General features: G+C 42.4%; 1 protein-coding gene and 1 long non-coding RNA gene across 4 annotated transcripts in view; one reads left to right on the forward strand and one right to left on the reverse strand.

Moving 5' to 3' along the window:
* The first annotated feature begins 3,460 nt into the window (after window positions 1–3,460).
* Window positions 3,461–26,181, forward strand: part of TJP2 (tight junction protein 2) — a 63,524-nt gene continuing 40,803 nt past the window's right edge. The window contains exons 1-2 of one of the 3 annotated variants that reach the window (XM_061470849.1): window positions 3,461–3,646; window positions 16,579–16,695. Coding sequence is in view for 1 of the 3 variants with exons in the window: in XM_061470847.1 (XP_061326831.1) it covers window positions 24,046–24,378 (333 nt within the window). In the remaining 2 variants the exon portion in view is untranslated. Of the gene's footprint in view, window positions 3,647–3,830; window positions 4,032–16,574; window positions 16,696–23,683; window positions 24,379–26,181 lie in introns of those variants that run through there. The other 2 variants (XM_061470850.1, XM_061470847.1) reach the window with 2 other exon arrangements.
* Window positions 6,918–14,528, reverse strand: LOC133278276 (uncharacterized). Its single transcript, XR_009746494.1, has 2 exons — window positions 12,661–14,528; window positions 6,918–7,427 (listed from the first exon to the last, which is right to left on the reverse strand). It is a non-coding gene; the product is annotated as an uncharacterized LOC133278276 (long non-coding RNA).

Below are 26,181 nucleotides of genomic sequence, written 5' to 3' on the forward strand. Positions count from 1 at the left end.
TCATTCTTTGCTCTAATGCTTGCATCAAACTGTAAGTTAAGGGCAAGGACACTGTCAGTCTTCATGCTTCTGCAGAGAGGCTCAGGATGAGCTCTGATCCTAACATCAAATTATGTTCTACTAACATCATTTACTTGAATACTCAGATTGTTTTATGGTTACAGACTTGACATCTCATCAATAGTTTCTTGCTTTGCCTCTCCTAGAAGAAATAACTGGATTAAAATAATTTGATACACACTATGGTCAGTATTGGTAGGAACCAACCAGTTCGTATTAGGGCTGGCACCATTTTTCCCACAAGACAGTTACTCCATTTTTGGTGAAGGAAAACATACAAAGTGCTTTTGAAAGGTAGGATTGGCATTTGTACCCTTATTGGATGCTCAGGCTCAGCAGAGAAAGTGGAATGTGTTGGGTTTTTTTGGGTATATCAAGAGTTTTCACCAACAGCCAGTCACTGTGATGATTGTGGTGGTCTGGCTTACAGTCTGAAAGTCCTAGCATGTCTAACCTTGCTAAAACTCTGTTTCATGTGTGCCAGTGATTTCTTTGTAAGTTGATTCAGGTAGTCAAGCTTACAGCAACCACTCACAGTCTGTATTCCTCACAAAATACAGGAATTGTGCCTAAATGTTCATCTGGTGTTTCTTGGTTCATTTTCCTTTCCACTTAATAATCCTTAAGAAGCGTTATTCGTAAGAAATATTACGTCTTCCTTGCAAGACTGTTCCATCATCCTGTCTTGTTCCTTAAAATTCCTGAAGTCTTTTAGCAACTTCAATAAATAGGATAAAGGCCTGTCCTGAAAAAGTGGTAGACAAATAAGGGAAGGGGGATTTGTAGTGAGGTTTGTGTTTAATTGCTTTTAGCTCCTGGTTAATGGTTGAACAATGATTGTGCTAACAACCTGGAATGTGTGGGCGTCCTGGGAAGGAAGGTGGAGGCTTGCCAAAATGCCTGGAAGAACATTTGAAATAGAAGAGGAAGCATGGGAAGGGCAGAAGCAAAGGCTATCAGGAAGAGATTAACTTTGCCCAAAGGCTGATGTTGGCCGGGCAAGGAAAGACTAGAGGCAAGCAGCATTATGTGTGGCCCCTCAGGAGATGGTATTTTAAATTTGCTGTCACCACTATTTATAATTGTAACCGATCAAACATGCTTCAGTCCATTTTGCTATTCACATTTTCTTTAAACTCCTGTTTAAAGATAAGAAAAAGTCATCCTTGAGTTATGTCCCCCTCTGTCCCAAATTGCCGCTTGTGTAAACTCTGCTGTTGGCAGGCAGAACAAAGACAAGGTTCATGACCTCCACCATAGGGGAGGCTGTTTTTCTGGGGATAGAATACAGAGAGCTATGGACAATTAAAGCTTTTTTAAACAGTTACTAATTACAAACATTTTTTGGAGTTCAGGTTAAGGAAGGAGACACTTTTAGATAATGATACAATAGGTGTTTAAAACAAGATATGTAATGTTGCTACTGCCTTATCCAGTTTGCTGAATTGTTTTAAAAATGCTTTGAGCCACGGTAAGTATGCTATGTGATCACTCTTACAGTGAGTAACTGTGTAAGCATTGGTAGTTTCGACGTGTAGGCTCTTCTGCTACCCATCAATGTTCTCTCCTACTAAAAAAAATCAGGAATACACTAAATGCCAATGGTATCACTCCACAGCATTTTAGAACCCTTAACCAGGCACTGTAAGGCCACTGTTACAAAAGTAACTTCAGAAAAACATTTACAGAACTGACAGATTTTTAAACACTCTATAAGGAAACATGCACCCAGCACAGTATCAGCTGAGTGATCTGACACACACCTGGAAGTAAGGCTGAATTTCCTCTCCTCGTGCCTTGGTTCTGCCTGAATGCAATATTCTATTATGTGCTGATGATTGAGCCTGTCTGTAGCTGACAGAAAATGACAAGTTACTGAACTAGTCCTTTCTGCCCCCTCCTTGGTTTTGCTGTTTGGGACTCTCAGGCTGCAGTTGTCACTTGAAGACCACAGTATGCCATGCACAGGCATGTTAATTATTAACTATTGTTACAAGGAGACTTTTTCAATACAACAACTGAACACAATTTTGTATTTGCTGTCACTAAAATGGGTTCTTTCAGTGCCCAGCCTTCCAAAGTCCAGTGCCTTTGTGAGGAACACTGCCTTCTTTATCGTAATTCCTGTATCAGGCATACTGCACACACATCACCTGCACCTAATGAGGAAAAAACCAACCTGAATTAAAATGCAGAGGGAATCTAGAGTAGTGTCTGTCGAAAAATCATCTGCCCTTTCTCACCAGCAACTAACAACAAACCTCGAAACTTGTCAGTAGGTTTTGTGTCACAGGCCTGGTGCTGGGGGATTACACTGATTTCAGAGGGGCTCCTGTGAGGTTTAACCCCCTAAGAGCGCAGATAAGGAATTCCTGGTGACATATAGTGCTTTACAATGCAGAAGAAACTTGACTCCAAAGAATCCTGTCAGGGCTGCTTGGCCTTGTCTTTCTTATTTCGGCTGCAGGACATCAGTGTGCCGAAAAGCTGATACCTGTGGAATGCCAGCCTCAAGTGCCGCTTCCTTTTGTAAAGTTAAGGTTTCGGGAACAGTATCGGTATGGCTTGCATAGTGACACTGCATGTGCTCGCCTGGAAATGGAGCCCCTCTGCCTTGTGCTAATGTTGGGTGTTTCAGCTGTGAGTGATTATGTGAACACCCAGCTCCTCGGAGCTGCGGAGGGAAGTTGCCCGTGGATCTTCTGCGATAAAAAGCAGGAAAGAAACCGATGCAGAAGCATATGTGCACAACCACCACTGTGCGGTGGATTTTAGAGCCGCTTCAGAGGTCTTCCGGTTAGAGAAGTTTAGCTGGGCAACGATCCCAGGTTCCTAACAAAACCTGATGGAAACAACACACAAACGCGGGGCTGGGTGCCGGTGCAGCCCGCGACCGTCAGTGGCCGAGCAGCTCGGCTCCGGGCCCGCCGTGGGCGCTTCGGGTGGAGCCGGGGGGCAGAGTCGCTGCCTCCTCCCGGCAGACGGAACGCGCTGAGAAAGGCTGGGGGGGCGAGGCGCCCCGCCGCGGTGACTCAGCGGCGCTGAGTACCGGGCTCCGACCGGTATTTCCTGTTCTCCCGCCCGCCGCCGCCTCTGGGCGAGAGACAGCTTGAGGAGTGAGGAGTGAGTGTGTGAGTGCGGGTGTGTGTGTGTGTGTGCGTGTGTGTGTGTGTGTGTGTGTGTGTGTTAGCGAGGGTCGGGGGCGCCGGGCGAGTCACCCCTCAGCCGGGGCCAGGCGCAGGTGGAGCCCCACACGCGGAGCGGCGCCTGTCCGTCACCCACTGCTCTCCCTCCGCCGCCTGCCCCACCTGGGGGTGAGGTCGGCACCTGCGGCCGGACCCCGCCCCGGCCCGGCAGTGCAGCGCCGCCCCCGCCCGCAGGAAATCGCCCGACTCGGCGGGAGCGGCCGCACTGGGTCGGGGTTCGGCTCTGTACTCACTAGGACTCGGCGCCGCTGTGACAGCCGTCAGAGCGGCGAGGACCTTTGAGGGTAGCGTAGGGCGCGCAGTGCCAGCGCCGGGCCGCCTCTCGGGACCTCCCAGTTGCCAGACGCCGCCACACCGGGACGATCTCCTCGAGCAGGCGAGTACCCCCGCGAGCTGCCTCCCCCCCTCCCCGCTCCCCTGCATCCCTCCCTTCGGGCAGGTGCGGCGTTCCGTTGCCCCCGCTTGGCGCCGCCGCTGCCTCCGCTCCAGGCTCCAGGGGCCGCGCTACGGGGAGAGCCGCGCGGGACTTCTCCCGCTCCCTCCTTTGTGTGCTCCGGGCTCGTCTGCCCCCCGCTCGGTTGGTTCCTCGGACGCGCTTTGTCCGCGAGAGCCGGAGCGGCGTCTGCGCTCCCAACGCTTGCTTCCCCCGGATTGGCCCCCCCCCCAGACTCCTGGAGCGCCCCTGGGGCCGGCGAACAAGCGGGTTTGGGCCGGGGATAGGCTTTTCCTAACGGGATTAAGCGGCTTTCGGTGACTTTTCCCGTGGTAAGTACTTTCTGGGAGAGCGCGATACTGCGTGGAGAGCGGGAGCGATGTCACCGGGGGATCAGGGGTGGTGTTACCCCGGTTTTGACCCTCGGGAGCTGTGCACACCCGGAGGCGGGGGGGGGTCGTGTCTGCCTTTCTCATACACAGAATGGCTGGAGTCTGTGTGTTGGCACATCCCGAGTGGATTCCAGCCGTGCCTTGGGCTTTGGCTAACTGGGTCAGGGGAAGTTTCAAGTTAACAGGGAAGCGTAAAACAAAGGAACGGGCAGTTCCAGGGGCCAAATGCTCGATCGCTCCTTAAAGTGCTTTCGCATCGGCCTTGTTTGCGGTGCTGTAGCTCAGGTACGTTAATTTGAATTGTGGAGCGTTAAGGTTGATCGACCAGTGGTATGTGCTGGCGTTATTAGGCAGCTCTGCCCTTACTTTCCGCCTACTTGAAACCTGTGTCCTCTGCATATTTTTCCAGTGTGAAAAAGTACATACTGCCTGACCATACCCGTGCAAGAGTCATACACTCATCTGTCAGATTGGTTATCTGAAAACTTCCATACCTCCAATGTTGCTTTCTAATAATAACTCACTTTAAACAGGTCGAATCTCTGAATAATCTGCTCCCTGGCTTTGATTTATAACCTGGTGTTGAACCCAACAGCTAGGATGGTGTTTGAAAGCTCTCAGCCCCACAGCTGTGCTCCCACAGAGGCCAACAAAGGTCTTCATTGCTTTAACCTTTGGCTGTAGTTGTAAGATGGGATGGTTTGAAACAAATTAAAATGACTCACCTTTTATTTTGCTCAGCAGCCTTTTATTTTAAAGGTTTAGGACTGTGATTCAGCTGTGGTTCAGAGAGAAGAAAACAAACATGTGCTATAACTGATAAAATAGCTCCTTTTCTTTCTGAAGCATTAATAATATTAAGGATCTGTCTGTAAACTCTTCCAAGCTCTGACCCTTATCAGGGTCCATGAGGCCTGCATAGCAAGGATCAGGTACTGGACAGCATGGGAAGTTTGCTTGTGTAAATTGATATTCATTGCTAGATAACCAGGCTGTTTGAAGAGACTTTGAAATGCATTTAGTAAGCATTGTATGCCATTTAGACTTGGTAAGATTTATACTTAGCGTAACCTAGTGCTTATGAGGGCTTTCATCAGGGGAAGCCTTTTGCATGTATTTGACTCTTCAGTGAGTTTACTGTTATAATTGCTTTCCAGGCTGTTATATGCAAACATCTTGTATGCCCTGAATACTGCATTCAGGTAGTGGTAGTGACTCCTCTTCCCTTTGCAAAAGGAAGTCACTCTGGCTTGGAGGAATTGCTTCTGCCTTCAGTTGCATTCTTCATTGCTCTGTATCACAGTGTCAGTAAAGGCTGCTGTTCTCAGAGCCACTACACTGTGGTTTTGTGAGACTAAAGATGAGTGCTGAGAATTATGATGGGTTAGGATGATCCCAATACTTTGCATGAACTATAATCTCAACAGAGCTCTTCAGAATGAAGCATCAAAGTAATTAAGTGTCTGATACGTTTTTTTGATTGCTTAATCCCCACTTTCCTGGTTCAGTGCCTTTTAAGGACAACCAGGAGATCTTTTCTAGCGATTAAAATAATGTTTAGGCACTGTCATGGTTCACAAAATGAGATGTCTTGTACCTTTATAAAAGCTGGATGCTTGAACACATCAGAAAGTTCCTAGATCATGAAAACCTGGATGCTTGAAAGCATCAGACAGTTCCTGGATCATAGTAATCCTGAACTGGGGAATGGCCTAATATTTCAGGATTACTTCAAAGCTGCATTTAACTTGGAGCAAATCTTGATGGCAGATAGCATTTGTGTGTGTGTTTTAACAGTTACCAAAGTTGTCTGTGTCCAGAACTTCCTTGTAGGGTAAAAGAAATCTCTTGTTACAAGACTGTTCTCTCTTAATTGCTGAAATAACAGTATTTACATTCTCAAGGGCGGTGTAACTTTTGTCATGCCTTGGCTGCATCAGTTTCATCCTGCTGTAGTAATTCTGGAACCTATCTAATTCTAAGGGGAAAGCAAGCATGGTATAACAGCTACAATTTATGGAGGTTAGATGTTTTCAAGTCTGATTTATTTTCAAACAGGTATGAAAATACTCATTGCTGATAAAAAATATATTGAATCTGACAATTGTTACTTGACATCAGCTACATAATGTCTGTGAATCCTAATCCCAAATTGCAGTGAATTTCTGTGATTTTTAGAACTAGATCCCTCAAAAGTGAGATAATCTGTATATAAAACAAACATTTATGGCAATAAGCAGATAGGGCATAATTATAAGGCCTGTCTTCAGTATGGATCTTGCCATAGTGAAGAATGTTTGCAAATGGTGACTTACTCCCCCAAAGAGATTGCAGCCCCAGCATGAGGTTGACTGGTTTTGTGTGGCCGTGCTGTCATATGCACAGCAGTGCATGTTGTCTGTCACAGTTAAAGGTTCGGTTTCCGTCCCATGACCAAGGAAGTTATTTGAAAATTCCCAGATGAGTACTGAGGTTTAATTTCTACACAGATTTCTCTCTCAGATTCTACGACAAAATAGAGTTGCTCACGGCAGAGTGCTTTTCTCAGTTACCTGAGCCATCCTCTTCCTCAGGAGGAGCAGCACTGTACTGGATGTGTATTTCTGCTGCGTTGTAAGCTATGCTTATTTCTTGTCCCAGAGCCTTTGGAGCCTACTGTTGCTCTTTATTGTCCTTTTATCAGTACCAGGGTTATCCTGGTCCTGCCCCAGAATTTTTATTTTCTGAATAGGTAAATTGTGATTTAGAACTTAATAATATTATCTGTGTGTGTGTGTGTGTGTATTGCCAAACAAAGCCTATATTTAACAGTAGAGGGCTGAGGTGGTTTTGTTTTTTTACTTAAATATTGTATAATCAACACAGGTATTGACTGCAGTATAGGAATTGAGCAACTTCATGCAGAAGCAAAGACCACATAGTTTCACAATTTAGACTATTAATGTTTGTGTCGTTTTTTAGTTGCTTTGTTGTTGTTGGTTTTTATTTTCTTTTGATTCAAATAATTGTTTTCTGCAAGTGCCTGTTGCTAGGGAGTGTTGTAGATTTCTGTTCTAAATGAGAACACAGACTGTGGCAACTCCTTTTTGTCCAGTGTTATGTGACCCTTTCAGATATGAATGTATTTAGAATGTTTATTATCCAAGCCTGGTAACAACCCAGTGAGCTGTGAGAGGTTTGGTCTGATATCTTATATGGCATCTGCACTGGTGTATATTCATCAGCTGCAGGTTTTGTTTTTAGGAAACGTGAGCTACCTAAGTCTTCCTTGAATTGAGGTCAGCATTGTCATTGTGCATCTGAGTGTTGGATCCACATGTAACCATGGCTTCTGATCTAGGAAGAAAATGAAACTCAATTAGTGCTGTGTTTTCACGTGTAACGGGAAAATGATTTACAAAAATACTGTGTGATACAGTAGTAAGGCCAGTAAGTGTGCAAGCTAAAAAAAAATATAAATCCCCTTTTATTCTGGTTTTCCCCAATGCCTGCTCCATTTGTATGCTATTGTCTTTGCTTCTGTCTTGCACCAGCTTCCTCAAAAAGCAAAACTGCTTTTGAGAAATTTCTTTTTGTTTCTCAGTGCATATTATGGTATGGAGATTATCTCAGGTGTGGTCTATAGACATGTGAAATGTCAGATTTAGGATGTCTTGTTAGGTGTGGCTATGTTTTCATTAAGCTAGGTATGAGTTCAGTTATTTTGGGCCATTTTGGATTTTTCCTCAGAATGGCTTAGTAATATCTCTCCCCAAAGTGTTTTGTTGTCATTACTGTCAAATAAAACTAATTATTTAACATCAGCCTGCATTGTATTGATAAACTGAGCCTGAACTCAATACTGGCTCAGCTTCATCTAAACCAAGGTTTTGCATATTTCTTAGAGCTATTTATTATTTGCTTTGCTGCCTTGTTGTTTGGGTTTTTTTTCTTGTTTTTTCCCCCCTGGTCCTCTCATTTTCTTTTCCCTCCCCCTTAAGGGACATTAGAGAAAACCCCTAAATCTATCTCTCCTGTGCATCACTGTTAATAGCAAGGCTGTCAGTAGTCTGGCTTGCTCTCTCTTTTCTAACATCTGCTTCATCATCTAGCTCTGCTTAATAGCCAGCAGATTTGACTGCTGGTGTCTCTAGCCTCCTTAAAACAACTTTGTGTAAGCTGATTCTGAGAATCTCCAGGAGCATATGGACTGTTCAGGCAGTGGGCAATCTCTTAAGGAGGGGCTAAAAGCAACTGCAACCAGTGATGCTGTGTGAAAGATATTTCCAGGTCCTTCTCTTTCCATGAAATCACTCCCATTCCATGCCCCCAGCCTCATCCTTGATGCTCTTTTGTCTCAAGATTGTTTCAATGGATCAAGCTTGACATATGTATTGACTGATTTTCAATTTTCATTGTTTTTTAGCTATATGGCCCAGATGAGGCACATATGTTCTGGAAGTTAACAATTGTCTGTCATAGTTATTCTTGCAACCTGAGAAAAACCATATAGGAAAACTTTTTTCCTTTGCTTTCTTCATAAAAAAATGCTTTGGTCTGTACATTTTACATTTTTTTTTTTTTTTTTTTTGAGAAATGAGAAAGAGCAGGATTTTGTCACCTTCCAAAGATGGAAAGTAATTTGTGGTTATGTTGGGCAATGGTTGTCTCCTCTGTGGGTGAGTCCAAAGTGACTAAAGATGTGATCATGCTTCTGTCATCAGTTTACATGAAGTATGTTCTACATCTCATTAAGGGAATATGACTGTTTTCATCTGTCAAGGATTAGAGCAAAAGGCAGCTTTTGCTTTGATCTCATAAATGTTTCTTTAATTCAGAAAAGAGTTTCTGTCATTCTTTCCCCATTCCTGGAAATATGTATTGCTTTCCAAACCATCCACTGTAATTGAATTTACAATTTTTACAGGGTGACTGAAAATAAGGAAACTCCAGAATTGCTTTGCAAAAGTCATCTGTAGATTTTCAGCTCGTTTGAAATCATTGTACCAAGAGTGAAACATTTGCGGGGTTTTTCTTGCTGTTTCAGCTATGGAAGCACAGAAAAGAGTAGGGAGTTTTGGAACGGAGAAAGAGAAGCTGGCAGTTTTCATGGAGTCCTGTTTCCCTATAGCCAGTGTAGCTTGGTAAGGCCATGACAAGTGCTTGAAGCCTCATGGCATGTTGCCACAATGTGCTGTACCTGTTTCGTAGAAATGCATGTAACTGTTTTTTCTGTGTTTGGTAAACTGATTAGTAATTAATGTGAGAGATTCATGGGGAAAAAGGTTAGTGGAGGATACCAATATAGTGAATAAGCCAAGAATCTTTTTAGCTGAACTGTGGTGTGGTTTCTTACTGTTGTTCTTCAGCCAAATTTCAAAAGACGTGAATTCCTGAGGTTGACACAAATATTTTCTTACACCTTAACTCTCAGATGTTTGTTCACTTCTGTCTTCCCAGATAGGAAAATTACACTGTGTTCTTACCAATAAAACTTGGTGTCCATTCTTCCTGAAAAAATACAAAGCCAGAAGGGGAGTGGATGGTAACTCCCCAACAGGAAGCAATGGAAGACTGCGTGTTTTAGACTTTGTTAGTTCTGCAAAATCCACCCTTATCTAACAAGGGATGTACTAGCACCTTTGAGTTTCTGTTTTCAAATAAAGCAAAAGGAAGTTCAGTTGAACGGCCACTACGTACGAAGGATGTGGAGCTGTTGAAGCAAGTCCTGAAGAGGACCGTGAAGATGATCAGGAGGCTGGAGCAGCTGTCCTATGAAGACAGGCTGAGAGAATTGGGTTTGTTCAGCCTGGAGAAGAGAAAGCTCCAGGGAGACCTTAGAGCAGCTTCCAGTACCTAAAGAGGCCTACAGGAAATCTGGAGAGGGACTCTTTACAAGGGCTTGTAGTGACAGGATAAGGGGGAATGGTTTTAAACTGGAAGAGGGGAGGATTTGGATTAGATATTGGAAAAAAAAAATATTCAGTAAGACAGGTGAGACACTGGCACAGGTTGCCCAGAGAAGTGCTGGGTAGTCTTTAAGGTCCTTTCCAACCCTAACCTCTATGAATGCTGGTGCAAGGTCTGCTGTGTTAGAGCATGTGTCCTGTTTTACTGTGAATTTAAAGTATGCAAACCTCGATTGCAGACAATACAATTACAATCTGATTTTTTTAAGATGAAGATGTGCAGGGTAATCGTGTAACTGAAAACACGTACTCCATTTTAGGTTATTTCATTGATTAGATATTAAGAGGAAATTCTTCACTATGAGGGTGATGAAACACTAGCACAGGTTGCCCAGAGAAGTTGTGGCTTCTGCATCTCTGGAAGCGTTCAAGGCCAAGTTGGATAGGGCCTTGAGCAATCTGGTGTAGTGGCAGGGCAGGTTGGAATTTGATGATCTTTAAGGTCTCTTCCAGCCCAAACCATTCTATGATTCTGTGAAGCTGATAAACTGTGAGTCAGTCTTAGCCCCTCTAGATACCAGGAGATTCCATGAACAATTTAATCAAAAGCAGTGCTTGGGTGTAATGGGTACTTATTGTGTGAGCTTGGCTTTTCTGTGTACAAGAGCAGTTGTGGGGCACCTATTTTAGTAAGAATTTATACACTCTGCCCAGAGAGACAAAAGATGGACCAGAGCTGCACTGAATGCTTTTTAGACTTTGCATAGGTTTTGAAAAATACTTTAGGAAAGTTTTTGCAAGAACTGTTAATTAGATCTGTAAGAGGAAAATTTAGTGTTAAACATTGTTACATGGGAGAGGACGGATGGAAAGAAAGAAGTACCAAAACTTCATAGGAGAAATTATGGCAGTACTGATCTTGATAACAAAACTGACTCTGAGGAAAGACTGAATCTCATATAGATAAAAAAAAAATCTGTGTTTCAAGTAAAACTGCATTTTCAGACTGCATATTCCTTACATACCAGCATGCAGCTATGTAGGTGAAAATTAAGTTTTTTCCCCTCTGACAGTTGTTTCTATTGGTATCCTGTGAATCTAAAAGATACTTGATTTTATTTTGCTCTTCCAAGATCAGTCTCACAAATTATTATTTGGTAATAACTTGAAATAGTTCCATGTGTGCATATGTTAACCTACAAATGTGAATGAATATTGAACACCAAATACAGGTAACACAGGATTGTAAGTAATGCCGGACCTGCAGTGGTATACAGATATTGCAGAAGCTGAATATTCTACCAAATAAGTAATGAAAACTAGTGGGTTTCATCTTACCCATTTCTAAAGTAGCATAGAATGTTAAGTCACCCTAACAGAAATAGAGATACGCCTGACAATACTAGGGAATAATTAAAATGCACGGTTCACAGAGGGAGTTGTGGCTGAAGTCTTCAGTCTTTCTATCCTATCTGTTCTTTTTACATTTTTATGTATAGTACTGCTTAAGTATGTAGTATTTATGTAATATATATATATAAATCATTCATATCTTACTATCTCAGATCTAAGTAGCATTACAACACAATTTCCTTAGTCTTTTTGCAATCAAGTACGTCTCTCTTAATACTGCGGTTTCACAGTACTGCAGGATTTCCCAAATGTCACTGTTACTTCAGCATGTACATCTGTCTCCTCCTTCGTAGTTATTGCCTGAGGTCTTTGGCATATACAATTACTTACCTCATGGCTAGAACGATTTTGACCTGGGAAGTGTTTTTGGCATTGTGTGAGGCATATTTGAATGACAAGTAGGCATCATAATGGAAGTCTCTGTCTTTCATAATGCTGTGCAAGCCACATAAAGAAATTTGTCCATGCCTTTTCTGAACAGATCAGATGAATCTCTTGTAACACTTCCAGTGTACAGAGCTTCGTGGTGCTGAGGAAAAAAGTTGAAACAACCTGTTGTTGTCCATCACAGTGTCTAAAACAGTCTCAAGTTTTCTGTGCAGATCTCTCTTATTCTCTGGTCAGATTTTACAGAGGAGTTACCTAGTGCTCCATTAGCAGTTGAAAGATTATAGACAGTGGAGATTTAGCAAAGGATTAGTCAATTGGAGAGTGTGCATTATCCGGCCAGGCTTAGAACCCTGATTGTCTCCTCAATCATTTTCATTAGTGTCTTATTCAAAGATTCAGTTACGTAACAGTGACGTTTCTGGGGAATCTGGTAGGAGTTTTTCTTTGGTTTCTCTCTCCTAATAAGTCTCTAAGCCTGGGAGAGGAAAAAGCTTTGCTTTTCTGCTTCAGACTCGCAGCGTGTTTTAAAAAGCACCACTGATAAGTGCTTCAGATAAGTGAAGAGGCATGACTTCAGTTGCAGTGTCTACATTTGGATGATAATTTGGCGTGGTGGAACTCTTGAGAGAGGCAGGATGCGGTACAAGAAATACATAACTATTTTAGAAGCAGCAATAGGTATTACTCCCCTTAACAAGAGGGAACTGCTTCCTGAGGGTAGACATGCAAATCTGTGGCAACATCCAGGGTAAGTGCTAAAAAAACAATCGGTATGTAGCTATGGGAAAACCTGTCCTCACCTCAAATCATGCAATTTTAAAACTTGTTAGCAGAAGAGAGTTGAGTCATTTGTAAAACATTTAACCTTTTTTTTGTACCTTCCAAATGGTGTATCTTCTTCAGTTGTGGTTGATCTTGGTGGTTTCTTTGGAGATTTGTGTGTACTTCTCGTCCTTGACCAGTAGAATAAGTAGGAGAACGTGTTGTTTCCAAATCAGAAGTTTGCTAAAGAACAGAAAGGATAAGTAGGTGTATACTCATCAGAATGAAAATTAAATGGGTGTTTTGTGTTTGTTGTTCACTACTAACTTGATGTACGTACATCTGTGTTCCCCCTCACCATCATTTAAGAAATACGTAATTGAGTCCGTGACAAAGCTAGCACCTTCTTAAAGTGGAAGACCACTTTTCTCTGTGTACGCAACTGTTGTTCTTTGCCAGGAAGCAGGAGTTCATCATATTTAGGAATACTGTTTCCCTAAAGTAAAGCTTCAGTTATTATGAGAGAAGTAAATTAACGCTATTACTGTTCAAAATGTGAAATACCAAGCATTCTGGTTTTGTTAAAAAAAATTGAGAGTGCTTTCTTGTACCAAACAGCTTGAGTATTAGGCTTTGGACAGTTCTTTCTGTTCACAAAGGTTTCTCTTAAAAACTTACACATGTGAAAGGGGATTGTCGCTCTTTCCCACCTGCTCCTGTATAAGTAGCATCAATAGATGATGCTACTTCTCCGCAGCCCTTCTAGTCTCTTTGTTGTGCATTAGAATGGTTTTCAGATGTTGCAGAGGCGTGCAAAATGTCAGAGGGTTTTGTTCAAGTGCAATTAATGTTTCTGCTGGTTTGGAATAGTTTTATGTTTAGTAAGACTTCAAAGAAGTAACATTGACTGTTTGGCTGTAACTGAACTCAGATTTGTCCTGTAATTTTTCCACAAGAGCACTTCCTCTTAGCAGTGGCAGCAACAGTAGAAGCAATTAAAATGCAGTTCACTATATGATTTTTTTTTTGCTAGTTTTATCACCGAAACAACAAAAACTAGTTTAGAAAATACTCTGATGCCAAGAGTTTCCAGCCTGTTATGAATACAAGTATTTTTTAAGTTGATCCTAAGTTTCTGATACTGTGTTAATGAGTACTTGTAGGGCTTTTTGTTAAAAATCTGTCCATTAAAAGGGGTTCTTAGTATAATGTATTTGGACACAGGACATTGGAGTGTCCTAGACTGTGACTTCCTTTAATTGTTTCATGTAACTTATCTACATGCCAATCTGTTTGAATTTTGCAGCCACTCTTTGCATGTTGATTAAATTGTACATGACTGCCCTTGATACTTTGAGAAGCTGGGTTGGAAAGTAATAGTACATTCCTGCAAAATTCCTCTTTGTTTTCAAGTAGGTTTGTTTGGCCACAGTTGCAGCTTGAAACAAGCTGTCTAAAAATGAAACTTATTAACTGTAGTATTCATTATTCTTTTGTTTTGTGACTGGGACTGCTTGGCTTCCATCTACTACTGAGTGTAAGTCAGTATCAAAAGTGCAAAAGACACTACCCTGTTAATATTTGGATTTATTTCCAGCATGCTTAATCGGGCATCTCCCTCCTTTCAGGAAGGGAGGGGTTTAGTTAATGTGATTGTTGTGCACACTTGGAATTCCAAACTGGTCAAGATGTATGTGGATTATGTTTGGATTTGCCATTCCAGCCATTTCAGAAAAGCAGAAAAGCTGTTGTCATTGGACTGTAATAGGGATCCCTTTTATGTTTTCATTAAAACTTTCAGGGAACTAGAGGTTGGTAACCAACAGTTGTGGTAAACTGTGGGTTGAAGAAAAAGTGCTGTTTTTCTTTTTTTTGTAGCTGCAGAATGCTTACTCTGTATAACTGGAACAAGCAAATTAATAACTCACTTGCTAAACATCAGCTTATTGCTTGACTTCTGGAGGTACCCTGTCACGCTGCTATAAAAAAAAAGTGTTCTAAAAGTGTGTATGTGTTGGAAAAAAACCCAAAACATGAGGCAGTTGCCAAAGCCTAATACTGAATGTAGGATACAGAAGTCCTCATCTGTCATTATCCCACTGCACAAATCCAGGTGCATGCTTAACCCATGTGCTTCCTTTATTTCTCTTATTCATCTCTTAAAATTTAAAAAAAAAAAAAAAAAGTGTGATCCTAGCTTCAGTGCCATCTCTTGAAAGTTTTGAAAATTCTGATTAAAAACCCAGACTGAGGTGCTAAAGAAAGCCAGAAAGGCAAATACTTTGTTTTGCTAAGGCATTCCTTTCCATTTCCATATAAAAGGTATTACCAAGTGTGTGTGTGGGGGGTTTCCACTTCCATTTTCCTTGGAATAGTGATGAGATTTCTGTGACAAATCAATTTTCTTAACTTTGGGCATCTACATGCAGGGGCAAAATGATGGCAGAATAGTTTGGATTTGGCTTGCTTGTGTAACTTTCTTGCAGCTTCCAGAATAGTGTTCTATGCACAGCCTGAACAATAAAGCTGATGTTTGTTCATAATATACAGCATAGCTCTTGCTGCTCTTTATTGTTCACAGAAACTCGTATTAAGCATTCTTTTGTGGTGTGACTTCTGAAATCATGCCTTGATTTAAAACAGCAGTTGATTACTTTCAGAAAGATGCTTCTATGCTGGCAGAAGCAGCAGACAGGGGAAAAGACCTCCTAGCTTCACCAGTGTGATGTCTGGCAGGTGCTTACATTTGTTAAGTTTTTAAGAAGTTAATCTGCAATGAAATACAATTTTAAAAATATCTTAGAAGTTTTAAGTTTGCTTTTTTAATCTTGGACCTCATTATGATTTTGCTCAGGAAAAAGGGGGTGCCGCACACAAGATGCATCAATAAAATGTGGGGTAGACTTGCAGATAATTGGTGAAGTTCTGCAGAATTCTTTCAGTTTCTCTTATGGCTCTCCTGCTATCTATAAATGGGTAATGGAGTATTAACGAGACTAAAAGAAGCAAGCAAACACCACCACCACCCCAAAAGAAAAAAACAACCAAAAAACCAAAAAAACACCAACACCCCCCCCCCCAAAAAAAAAAAACAAACCCAAACCAACCAACCAAAACCCCCCAAAAAAACAAAAACAAAACAAAAACCCAGTCAAAACACCCCAAAACCAAAGCCAAGCATATACATTGGAGATTAAAAAAATGTTAAAACAAGCCTGTTACAAGTACAGCTAAGATATTCTTCCAGGAAAGTCTGGCTATATCCTTTTGAAGATGGAAGACTTTGGAAAGGTGTTCTTTGAGAGGAATTCAGATGATAAAGATGCGTGTTTGTTTTATTTTAAAAACAAAGCCCAAGGAGCAAACCCTAACCATCGGCTTCTGTTTCTATTTCTGTCAGAAGTTCTTTCATCTTAGTTAAACCATCCATTTTCTGTTTTCCTACATGGAATAATCAAGGGCTGGGACAAGGGATGGGATGGAGGAGGAGCCCTGTGACATGGATGCTGAATGGAAGCTAACTTACTGCTTGTACAGAAGAGGGGTAGCTGAGGCCCCTGAGCAAGGGAAGGAATTGAAAATTACACTGGGAATTGCTTCTTTTCTGTCATTTGGCAACTGTTAAATTACCAGTTGAAGTAACGGAGTGCATGTATCTGATTGTATCTTGAGCATAACCTCAGTAAGAATAATGTTCTTACTAGTTTAACTTTGTACAATTCAATGCAAACTAAGCCATCACACTAAGACTAAAAATGCATTGCTGCTTGGTGTGCAGGCTTGTGTGAATGCCTCATGAGGATAGTGATTGAATGGAAGTTTGCAGCATTGCTGCAAGTGTAGATATTTCTGAGTATCATCTCCTCTCTTTAAGCACTGTTTCCACTTGATTCCCAGGGAAGCTAAAGCATGCCAAACTAACCAGGGACGTGTATTTTATATCTTCTTTGTATCTAGGACTTCAGTGTCCCAGGCTTCACAGTCATTCTTTTATGATTATATATTACTGAAATGAAACTTTGTTTTTCAGGGAGCAAACTACTGCACTGCCATCTCCTTGTGAGTGGGACTGGGAGCACAGCTGTACATCAAGCCCAAAGCATCTCACAGAGAGTAGACAGAGACATTCAAAAATCGTCATTCCTCAGAAGGTACTAGTCAAGTTGCATTAGTTAGAACTGGCCATTAGTTTAAAACAACAGATTCTCATCATGTGCTAGCCAGAACGTTAATTCTTTTAGCTATGTTTTTAAAAGTTTTTAAGAAACTGTGATTAATAGAGTAATATACTGAAATTGGAGCTAATTCTTTTGGACTCCCAGACTAATTAGAATGAGCACATGCACATTTGCTGAAAGCTTTGTGATGTAGAACAGGCCACCAGAGGAGGAGAGACTCCTGCAATGAACTCGGTATTCTGCTAAAGTTATGCAAATAATAATGCACAGGACTGTACTAGTTCATTTCTTAGTTAAACACTGGTAAAGAATGGATTTAATCTATGGTGATGTCCACAGCAAATATAAATATTTAACATGGATTTGGGGATAAATAAATTCAAGCACAGAGGGTAGTATTAATGGGAATTGCTTAGTGACTCAATGGAGTCCTGGGAGACAGAATAGCCACACACAGGGAGAGTTGTTTTGCTGCATATTTTCTTACAGTGTATAGTTAAGGTAAATATAATCCTCTTGGCATCTTAACTTTGTTCTAGAAACCTCCTCAAGTGCTCCCAGAGAGAATATTAAATGCATCCTTAGTTTTATGTGTTGGTGAAACATGCTTGGCTTGTTTTTGGAAGTCATTAACAGATGACAATTTTAAGAGAGCTAAAGGTTTTTATGGTGGTGTGTCAACAGAGCTGTAATTGACTTCTGTTATTGAGAGATTAACAGCTATTGCTGCTTTAGTAATTTACTTTGAAATGTGGAAATCGTTTGTACTGTCTTTCTAATTTGTGATACACTTAATCAAATCTACTTATCTGTTAGTTCAGTGTTCTGGGATTGAGGAGAGAGGATGCTAGATTTATTAATTTTAGATTAATCCAAATATTAATTTGAGATTAATCCAAATCTAAAGACATGATAAAAAGGAGGAAAAAAAAGTCATTCTATAAAATAACAAACAAACAGGCCCTGTTCACTTAGGGCACTGTGTGTGGGAAAATGCGATACAAGAATATTAGTGAAGCATAGCCTGGCAGCAGTGTCCCAGTTGAAGTCTCCAGCAAGCTCCCCTCAAAATGAGAAACTTTCAAGGATACAGTATGGTATGCCAGACTTATACCAGGGAATGTGGATACTTGCAAGACTAACTCTTAGCGAAAGAAACTCCAGAACTAAGTATCTTCTAGTAGATACTAGTAAAGCTGCATCTAAACACCTTGCCTGTGAGCCCCCAGGAATTGCGGAACTGTTGAGTGAATGGCTGTGTCTGTCTGCTTTTTCTCTGATGATTGTTGTCACTGTTCTCCCTTGGACTCTGACCAGCTCATTTCAGTCCTTCCTGAAAAACAGCACTCAAAAGTGAGCATAGTACCTCTATCTGGGACCTTGCTATTACTGAATAGGGCTGCAGAACTGCTTTGTTTCTTAATGAGCTCGTCAGCAGGAGGTTTGCCAGTAAAATAGGATGGAGAGAAGCAGAGCTTTGAAGAACAGATTTAGTGTTCTGAAGGACTAAGTTGGCTGAAGAACTGCTGTCTGGAGCTTTGTTTTTTAAATTAACCTCGGTATCAGAAAAAATTAACAGGAAAGTTTTGTGTATGTTATGTCTTGTGTATTCTGCATATTCTTTTGCTTGTTCTTAATAAGTATAATGATCCCCATGAGAATGGGATCTTTGTTTTCTTTGCTGTGTTACCTTAATTTGAGCTGTAACAGTTGGTTACTTAACTTGGTAATGTTTTTGATGTGGTAGGGCTTGACTTCAAGTGAGGGAAGGCACATAAATTGCTTAAAGCAGAGGATTGTTTCACAGCCTTGAAAAGAGTAGTCAAGAAGCATGGAGAAGACAGGAAGGAAATTAGATGTAAGCAAAATGAATGTTCAGTAAGAATGTGCTCAGTGCTGTGCCTTCTGTTTAAAACGAGCAAGCTGGGGGTGGGGAAGAGATTTTTCTTTCAAGTGTCAATATGCAATTTTTTATGGTGTTCAGGAGAAAAGCAGTACACACCTGTGTGATTTGGACCTGTTTAAACGACTTCATTATTTCGTTCTTTAGAACAGCAATATTAGGGGTTTTTTAGCTTCTTAAATTAATAGAGGTCAAAGTGCCAGAGAAAGTTGCCTCAGTTTTCATAGCCTGTACTCTAGAGTCGCTGTTAAGTGCCTCTTTCACTCCCTAGCAATAAGTCATGCTATTTCATTTGCTTGCCTTATCAGTTTAGTTTTTAAGACACTGCAGTGTAATTTAAAACATTGTACAGGTGAAAATGTGTTTAGAATAAATAGACTGTGTTTCTTATTCACCCCACTATAGTTTTTATTGACTATTACCAAACACCTCTGCATATTCTTACACTACTTTCTATCTATCCTGTGAAATGTGCTATACAGCTGTGTTTTCTAACTCACATATTCTTTGCAAAGTAGCAACAAACAGAACAAGCATTCTTCTGTTTTTAGGAGAATAAAGTTGTGATGTATGAGACCTAGTAGATTTTGAAAAAAATATATTATTGTATTTCATACTGTTACTATCTCTAGTGCTTTTTCTAGTTGTTCAGCATATAACAGTGTTTGTCTGCATGTTTTAAATTTTGTTGAAGTGTCTAGGTAAATCTGTATGTCTAGGTTTAACGAAAAAAAATAAAAAATCTTACAATGAGAACATCAAAATAGGTGTCCATGTGAGCCAGAGAGGATCTTGTACTGTTGATTACCCCAGAAGAAATTACGTGAAGTGGGGCATGCTATATATGTTGGTCTCTGTTCCAGGGTCATCTGTGCTGTCTCAAATAACATCCTTAGAATTGCTGCTTTGAAACTTGGAAAGTGTGTATAGCTGTACATCCTTACACTAGGCCAGAGATGACCACCATACCAGACCTTGCAAGCTGCATAGGTACAAGCTGTACTTTGGAAGTGGGGACAAGGGGCTGGATAATGAACATGTCACTCTGCTTTAAGCTGGCACCTGAGTCATGCAGTAACCCAGGAATGATAGGCTAATTCAGGTGGAAGGAGACCTCAGGAGGTTTCTAGCACAACCTCTTGCCTAAAATGGGGTCAGCTGTTAGATTAGAACAGGTTGCTTGAGGCTTCAGACAGCCAGGGTTTGCAAACCTTCCAAGACAGTATCAGTACAACCTCTCAGCACTGGGTCCCTGGCTTGGCTACTTTCATGAGGAAATTTTTTTCTCCTTACGTACATCTGAACTTCTCCTGTTTGAACTTTTGCCTGTAATCTCCTATCCTCCCACCACGCAGCACTGTTAAGAGCCTGGCTGCATCTCCTTAGTCTCCTGTCAGCACCATCTTGGTAGCACTCCAAGGCATTCACTTCTACACATGGAAACAACTGTAGGGATAGTATTCATGGCTTCAATTCTTCAGTCCCCTCAAGACAGATATTACTGTGCCATATGTGTGCTTAACGCCAGTGGAGAGCTCCATGTTTGAACCATATGTAGCTCCTGAGCAGTTTGAGAGTCAGAGGTCAGGTACCTACACATCCTCTAATCCTGAATGTTAAATCTGTTAGAGCCCCGTTTACTACCTAGAGAAGCAGATGTAATTGGATTTATGAATCATTTAAGTAGGACTGGGCTGATTTACTTGTGTGATTCTGCAGGCTGATGAAAAACAGCAGTCTAAAGAGATTGCCTGGAAGGGAAGGGGGAAAGGTTGTTTGGCAACGTGGTATTTTTAGAAACTTCTACAGTGCCTTTCATCAGAGGATCATGAACAGTTGCGTAAAAACAAAAGCAAAACTGACATCTCGGTACAGACAGTTCCACAACTGAACAAGCAGCCTACATTCCCAGTATCTCTTGTTGAAATCCGTTCTCAGTTTTTTTAAGGAGGTTGCCTATTTGTGGTACTGTGTAGCAGCACTACTAAGTGTTGAACTTTAACATTTAAAAATAAAACAAAACAACCCAACAATAAACAAAACACCCTCTTTGTTAGCGTGGCCAGTTAAAAGGCTTGATGGTGGGGAGGAGGCAGAGAGAACCTGAATCACTGGGAATCCTGAATTGTTGGAGAGAACCAGCAATCTTGGTTGCTGCAGGCAAGTTACTAAATAGCCGTACTTAGTTGGCAGGGGTAACTGTGAGAGGCAGCTGCTTGTTTTAAATTTGCATCGTGAAGTGCAGTGTTAAATGGCTGTTCCCTCTGCTGATGTTGGAAGCAGCACAACCGCTTCACTCACAGTAGCGTTAGATAATTTCGGGGATACGTCCTAGGTTTTGCATGACTCAAGCTACAGCAAGTGATCTTTCTAAATCAGTGTTACAGACTGTGGACTGAATCTGATTGTAGGCAAACAATGTCTGCATTGATTACTTAAACTGAAAATCTCAGTGGGAAGTGTGATCACTAGAAATTATTTGCATGTTTCTCATAGAATTAATACCAATTATTCTTTCCATGGAAGTGAATTTTAAAATCTCTACATACCCACATAACATTTCATGAAATCCCCTGCACATATACAGTTACTGCATATGCAGAGTAGCTGGTCCTAAACACTGCAGAGGACAGAGCTGCACATTTATAACCCAATTCATGTGATTCCGACATGGTGTTAGTACCCAGCCTCTACTTTTCATGATGCAGTATCCCTTCCAGGACTGATGACAACTGTACCTGCATCTCCTATTTCAAGGGCAGACACTGAGTGAAAAGTGCATGCAGCCATGCCTCCATACACCGTGAAGTGTACAGAGACCTGCATAGACAGAACAGACCATTTTGCTGAGTCCCCTGCCCCTCTTCGGCTTGTTCTGCTGTCCCAGCTCATTTTTGTCTGGTTTGTAGGTATTCTGTGTAAGTCACTCGTGATCCACAATGCAAAGTCTTGTGGTGGTTAAGAGAAGCTGAGTCAGGAGAAGTTAAATAGAATTATACATTTAAAGATATGTGGCTTTGAGCTGCACTTTAGGGGTTTGGTTTCTTTGGCAAAACCAAGAAAAAAAACTTGGGAAGAGAATGGGGATGCTCCTGCGGAATAGCTGTTAGGTCAGTTAGGTACTTTGAGTACCTCTTTTCCCTTTTGCCGGCCACAGGAGGAAGGATCTTGTAGTGCCAGAGGAGTTCCTGCAGCTCTTGTCACTGGTTACACTGCTATTTTGTATCCTTCCATTTTTTGTTTAGGAGGCATTATCCTTCCCTCACAAGGTCTACTTGGTATCTTACCTTGGGAGGATAGTTCAGTCAAAGGGCAGAAAGTACCCAGGAAGTCCTGAAAGTCTGTTCTTTGTGGTTGAATTGCAGGATAAGTAACTTGTAAATTGTTATTATATGAATAGTTACATCAGTCCATGTCATCAGTATGGCACCCTGGGCATTTGGCCAAACTCTAGTGTGAGCATGAGCACTAGAGGTCACTTACTGCTCACATTTACAGGCTGGTATGGGATGATGTATCTGCCCATTGTGGCAGAGTAGCTGTTTATTTTGAGAAAAGAAATAAGAAAGTAGGAAAATGTGTTCTCTGTACTCCTGCAAGTGAGAAATTTTATGGACAAATGTGGAAAATATTTTGGTAAGCCACATGTCTTGTTTTCTATCTGCTATTGCAAGAAACTGAGTGAAGGCAAACTGACAGGCCCCTATTAGGTGATGATTTGTGGTAAGGGATTGAAAACCAGCCTACTTTGCCTCCATCTGTGGTGCACTTACCTCAGGCTAGTTAAACGTGCTAACTTTGGTTGCTGGGGAACTTAGCTCACAGAAGTATAGTCTGGTAACCCCACTGCTAGTGATAAAACTATGTGGCTTTGGTAAGCTCACAGAACATGCCAAAAGGAGGCTTTAGGCCAAGGCACAGCATTTGTCTGGAACAAGAAGTAATCGTCCTTGGCCAGGATAGGTGGACCTCTGCATTGCTCTGACTGGCACTCCTGCACTCCCGAAGGCTGTGTCTAGTGGGATAATTGAGAAGCCCTTTGGCTTCTGCCAGAGCCTGTGTGAAGAGCAGTGGCTGTAGGAGGTTGGTGCTTTACCTTATGCTGCCACAAACTTGGCATTTGTGTTATGAGACTGCAGTCAAAGGCATCTAGTAGCGTCTCTTTTCCCCATCCCACCTTATGTCTGGCAACTGCTTTCTTTGGAAGAAGTATATTACCATTTGGCTAAACACATTACTTCATCTTGCTTCTAAAAACTACATAATCATCTGAAGCAAAGTCCTACCATATCCAGTCAAAGTGAAAACAGCTATTTCCATCACGTCTTGTCATTTCAAGGAGATAAGTGTTAGATAGTGGTTTTCTCTGCTGATGCCATGGCGTAATGTCCTATGCTGATGTTGCCAACTAGTGCTAGCTTTTTGTCAAGTTGCCTCCAAAGTGCAGATGTGCAGAAGTGCTCAGCAGTGCAGAGAGTGGCAGCTGTTTCGCCTTGCTCTACTGAGTCTTGTGAATAAATCTTTGATGCCAGATGCTGTCACAGAACCTCATGTGGGGGGAGTCTGGCCCCTTCTGCTTCTGCTTCATTTGTCTAAGTGGTCTTGACTTTAGTTGTATACTGAACTGCTAGTGTTGCAAGAAAAGCTGGATGGTACCACCCACTTGTAAAACTGAGGGGAGAGATCAACCGGCTGAGAGAGCAAACTTCATGCATTAGCATTTTTGTGCCTTTTTCCCTCCAAATTACATACGAAGTAATATGCTGTTTGTGTTCTTTTTCAGAAGCATTGTCTTAAGAAAACTCTTCCCTTGCAGTTTGTCCTCATTCTTAATTTCTTTCTTCCAAGAGCTGATTCAAGTATTGACTCATCCACCCAAAATCGTACAACTCCAGGAAGACAGTAGCAGTGGGAAAGAAGTCTTTATTTCTGAATACAGGTGTGGCTGAGCATCTGTTAGTCTTCTCTTCTTTAGTGCTTTTTGTGACCAGTCATTTCTGTGAGCTCTTGAGAACACTTACCCCAAGTACGTGCTTTTTGAAAGTACGTAATTATAGTCTGAAAACCATCCAGTTCGGCCTCTGAATTAATAGCAGCAATGTGTGGAAGCCTAGTGTGGAAGGGCTGTTAGGTGGTGGGAAGGAAACCCAGCTAAAGCTATGGACTTGGGGAGGCCATCGGGTCTTCCTTAAAACACACAAACGGAACAGGTAGAAAAGACTGGTGTGTTTCTGTGTGGCAACACTGGGCTGTGGATACTGCCTGAAAGCCTCGCTTTGTCAGAAATGCTGCCTGGTCTTGGGGGCTCATCTCTCCCGTTTACCCCGTGACAGGCGTCAGCTACTCTCTGCTGCCAAGGGCGAGAACACAAGAAATATTTTTGTAAATGGAGAATAATAATTCTTTTCTTCACAGGGAGAATGAAAATGTTTCTTCGCCTTCCCGGGGTGACCGCGGGCTTGATTGGCTGGCAGCGGAGGGCGGCCGGGCCCCGACAGTACAAAGTCGCTCTGTGGCAGGTTCCTCAGTACCGGCTTTGTCCCTGGCGGGCTTCGGCCGCCCCCGCCGGCCAGCGGCCTGACCGGTTCCCTCCAGCCCTTCCTGGGCAGCGGGGGCGAGGCGGGGGAAAAGCGTGCCCGAGGCTAGCGGCCGGGGTCAGGGGCGGTAGCGGCCTGGGCAGCGATGTTACTATGGGAGCGATGCAGGGCTCCGCCGGGAGCGAACCACGGGAGCCCGCAGGGGGGGCGGAGCAGGTCGGTAACCTCCCCGTCGCCCACCGCGCCTTTCCTCCTGCCGGGCTCGTCCGCAGGCACCCCCCCGTGCCGGCAGTGGTAGCGTCCCCCCGGCAGGGACCCCGCAGCCGCGGGGTCGAGGCTGGGGAGGGAGGAGGAAGGCAGCGCGCGCTTGGCACAGGTGGCAGCGCTGCCGTGGCTCAGACCCGCTTTAGCTGTGACCTGGCGCCGCTTCGGCGCCTCCCGTGTGAGGAGGAGCGCCCGGTGCTTGCGAACCCTGCTGGAGCCGCAGGACGGTGGAAGTACCGGGGTTTTCCGGTTAAATCCGGGGAGGGCAGGAGCAGACGGGCGTCGGGCGATTGCTTCTCTGTAGCGCGGGCCCGTGCCTCACCCTTTGAACACCGGAACAGAAAACGTAATTTTATAGCTTAAATACGGGTTGTGCTCGGTATGCAGGTCAGTGTTTTAGTCGAAAATACCCTTTTCTATGGAGAAACGCACCAGGTTTGAAACAGGAAAATCCTGTTCTTCCTGTCCCTGTCAGTTTTTTTGTTTTGTTGGTTTTGTGGTGTTTTGTTCTTTTTTTTTTGTTGTTGTTGTTGGTTTTGTTTTTGTTGTGGTGGTGGTGGTGTTTGTTTTTTTTTTTTTAAGACCGTTTAGTATTTATGGGAAAACATGCTGTCCTATTGCTGAACAATCTATGTAGCTACAAAGGAGCTAAACTTAGGAGTAGGCAGCAGCATGTGTCAGGACTGGAGAGGCAGTGCGGTGTGCATGCCGGCATGCAGGAAACTGGATTTATCTAGTCATCTCCCCAGCCCCAGTAAAACCTGGATGGAAGAAGCTATAAACAGAATTTACTTGTGCGTCACAGTTTGTCTTGTGGCCCGTAGAATAATTAGTACTGTAAGTATCTGCCCTTTAAATACGGGGGCTGTGTGTGTTAGCCAGTATCCCGTATTGGACATCTTACGGGTGTTTATTGGCCATTAGCTAACTTCCCAGTTGATACTTTCTTTCATACTATTATTTCCAGTGTGTGTGGTTTGGGGTTAGTTTTCTTTTTGGTTTTGTGGTTTGGTTGGAGATAGAGGTTTTTGTTGTTTTGTTGGGGTTATTTGGGGTTCGTTTGGGTTTTTTTTGGGGGGGGGGAGTTGTTTGTGGTTTCATTTTGCTTGTTTGGTGGTTGCTGGTCTTTAATAAATCACAGAGACTCTGCAGGTGATCTGAGTAACTATCCCATGCTTATTCTAACCTTCAGTTATCTTCCTCCTCTTTTATACTTGCCTGTTTCATCTCTTCTGAATCCATCTTGTTAGCTTTTTGCCACAGATCCCATTGTACCTGGCACGTTGCTGCAGTACATTTCGTAAGTAGGTGTAATCATTTGCTGATGGTTCTGGTGAGAGAAAAATACCCATGAGAATGTGTTGGTGACTTGTCTTGCAGGGGGATAGGGTCTGAGTGTGTTGACCTGAGATGGATGGAAAGTCTGACTCTGTGTGCTTGAGCTATAGTAGTCACAGGGCTTGTATTTACAGGTATACAATTTAGATATAAAATTTAACTGGCTATTGCTTAAATACTTATCAGTATGGAATGGTTCCTGAAATAAAGACACCTTGTAGCGTGTATCAGCAAGCAGTGTATTGGTAGACATGCTATCAGTTTCCTCGCATGTGTTTCACATACCCGTATTTTTGGACTGCTTTCATCAATATTGTGTTTTTGAAGTAATGACAATGCTTGTTGTCTTGATTCAAAAAATGTGGGTTGTCAGGTCTCTACTGAGCACATGAAGTTTCTTCAAACTCTTTTAGGGTC

The sequence above is a fragment of the Pezoporus flaviventris genome, unplaced genomic scaffold (genome assembly GCF_033815535.1).
Source record: "Pezoporus flaviventris isolate CSIRO_AGI_PZ_B2104156 unplaced genomic scaffold, CSIRO_AGI_Pfla_v1 ptg000064l, whole genome shotgun sequence".
Classification (NCBI taxonomy): domain Eukaryota; kingdom Metazoa; phylum Chordata; class Aves; order Psittaciformes; family Psittacidae; genus Pezoporus; species Pezoporus flaviventris.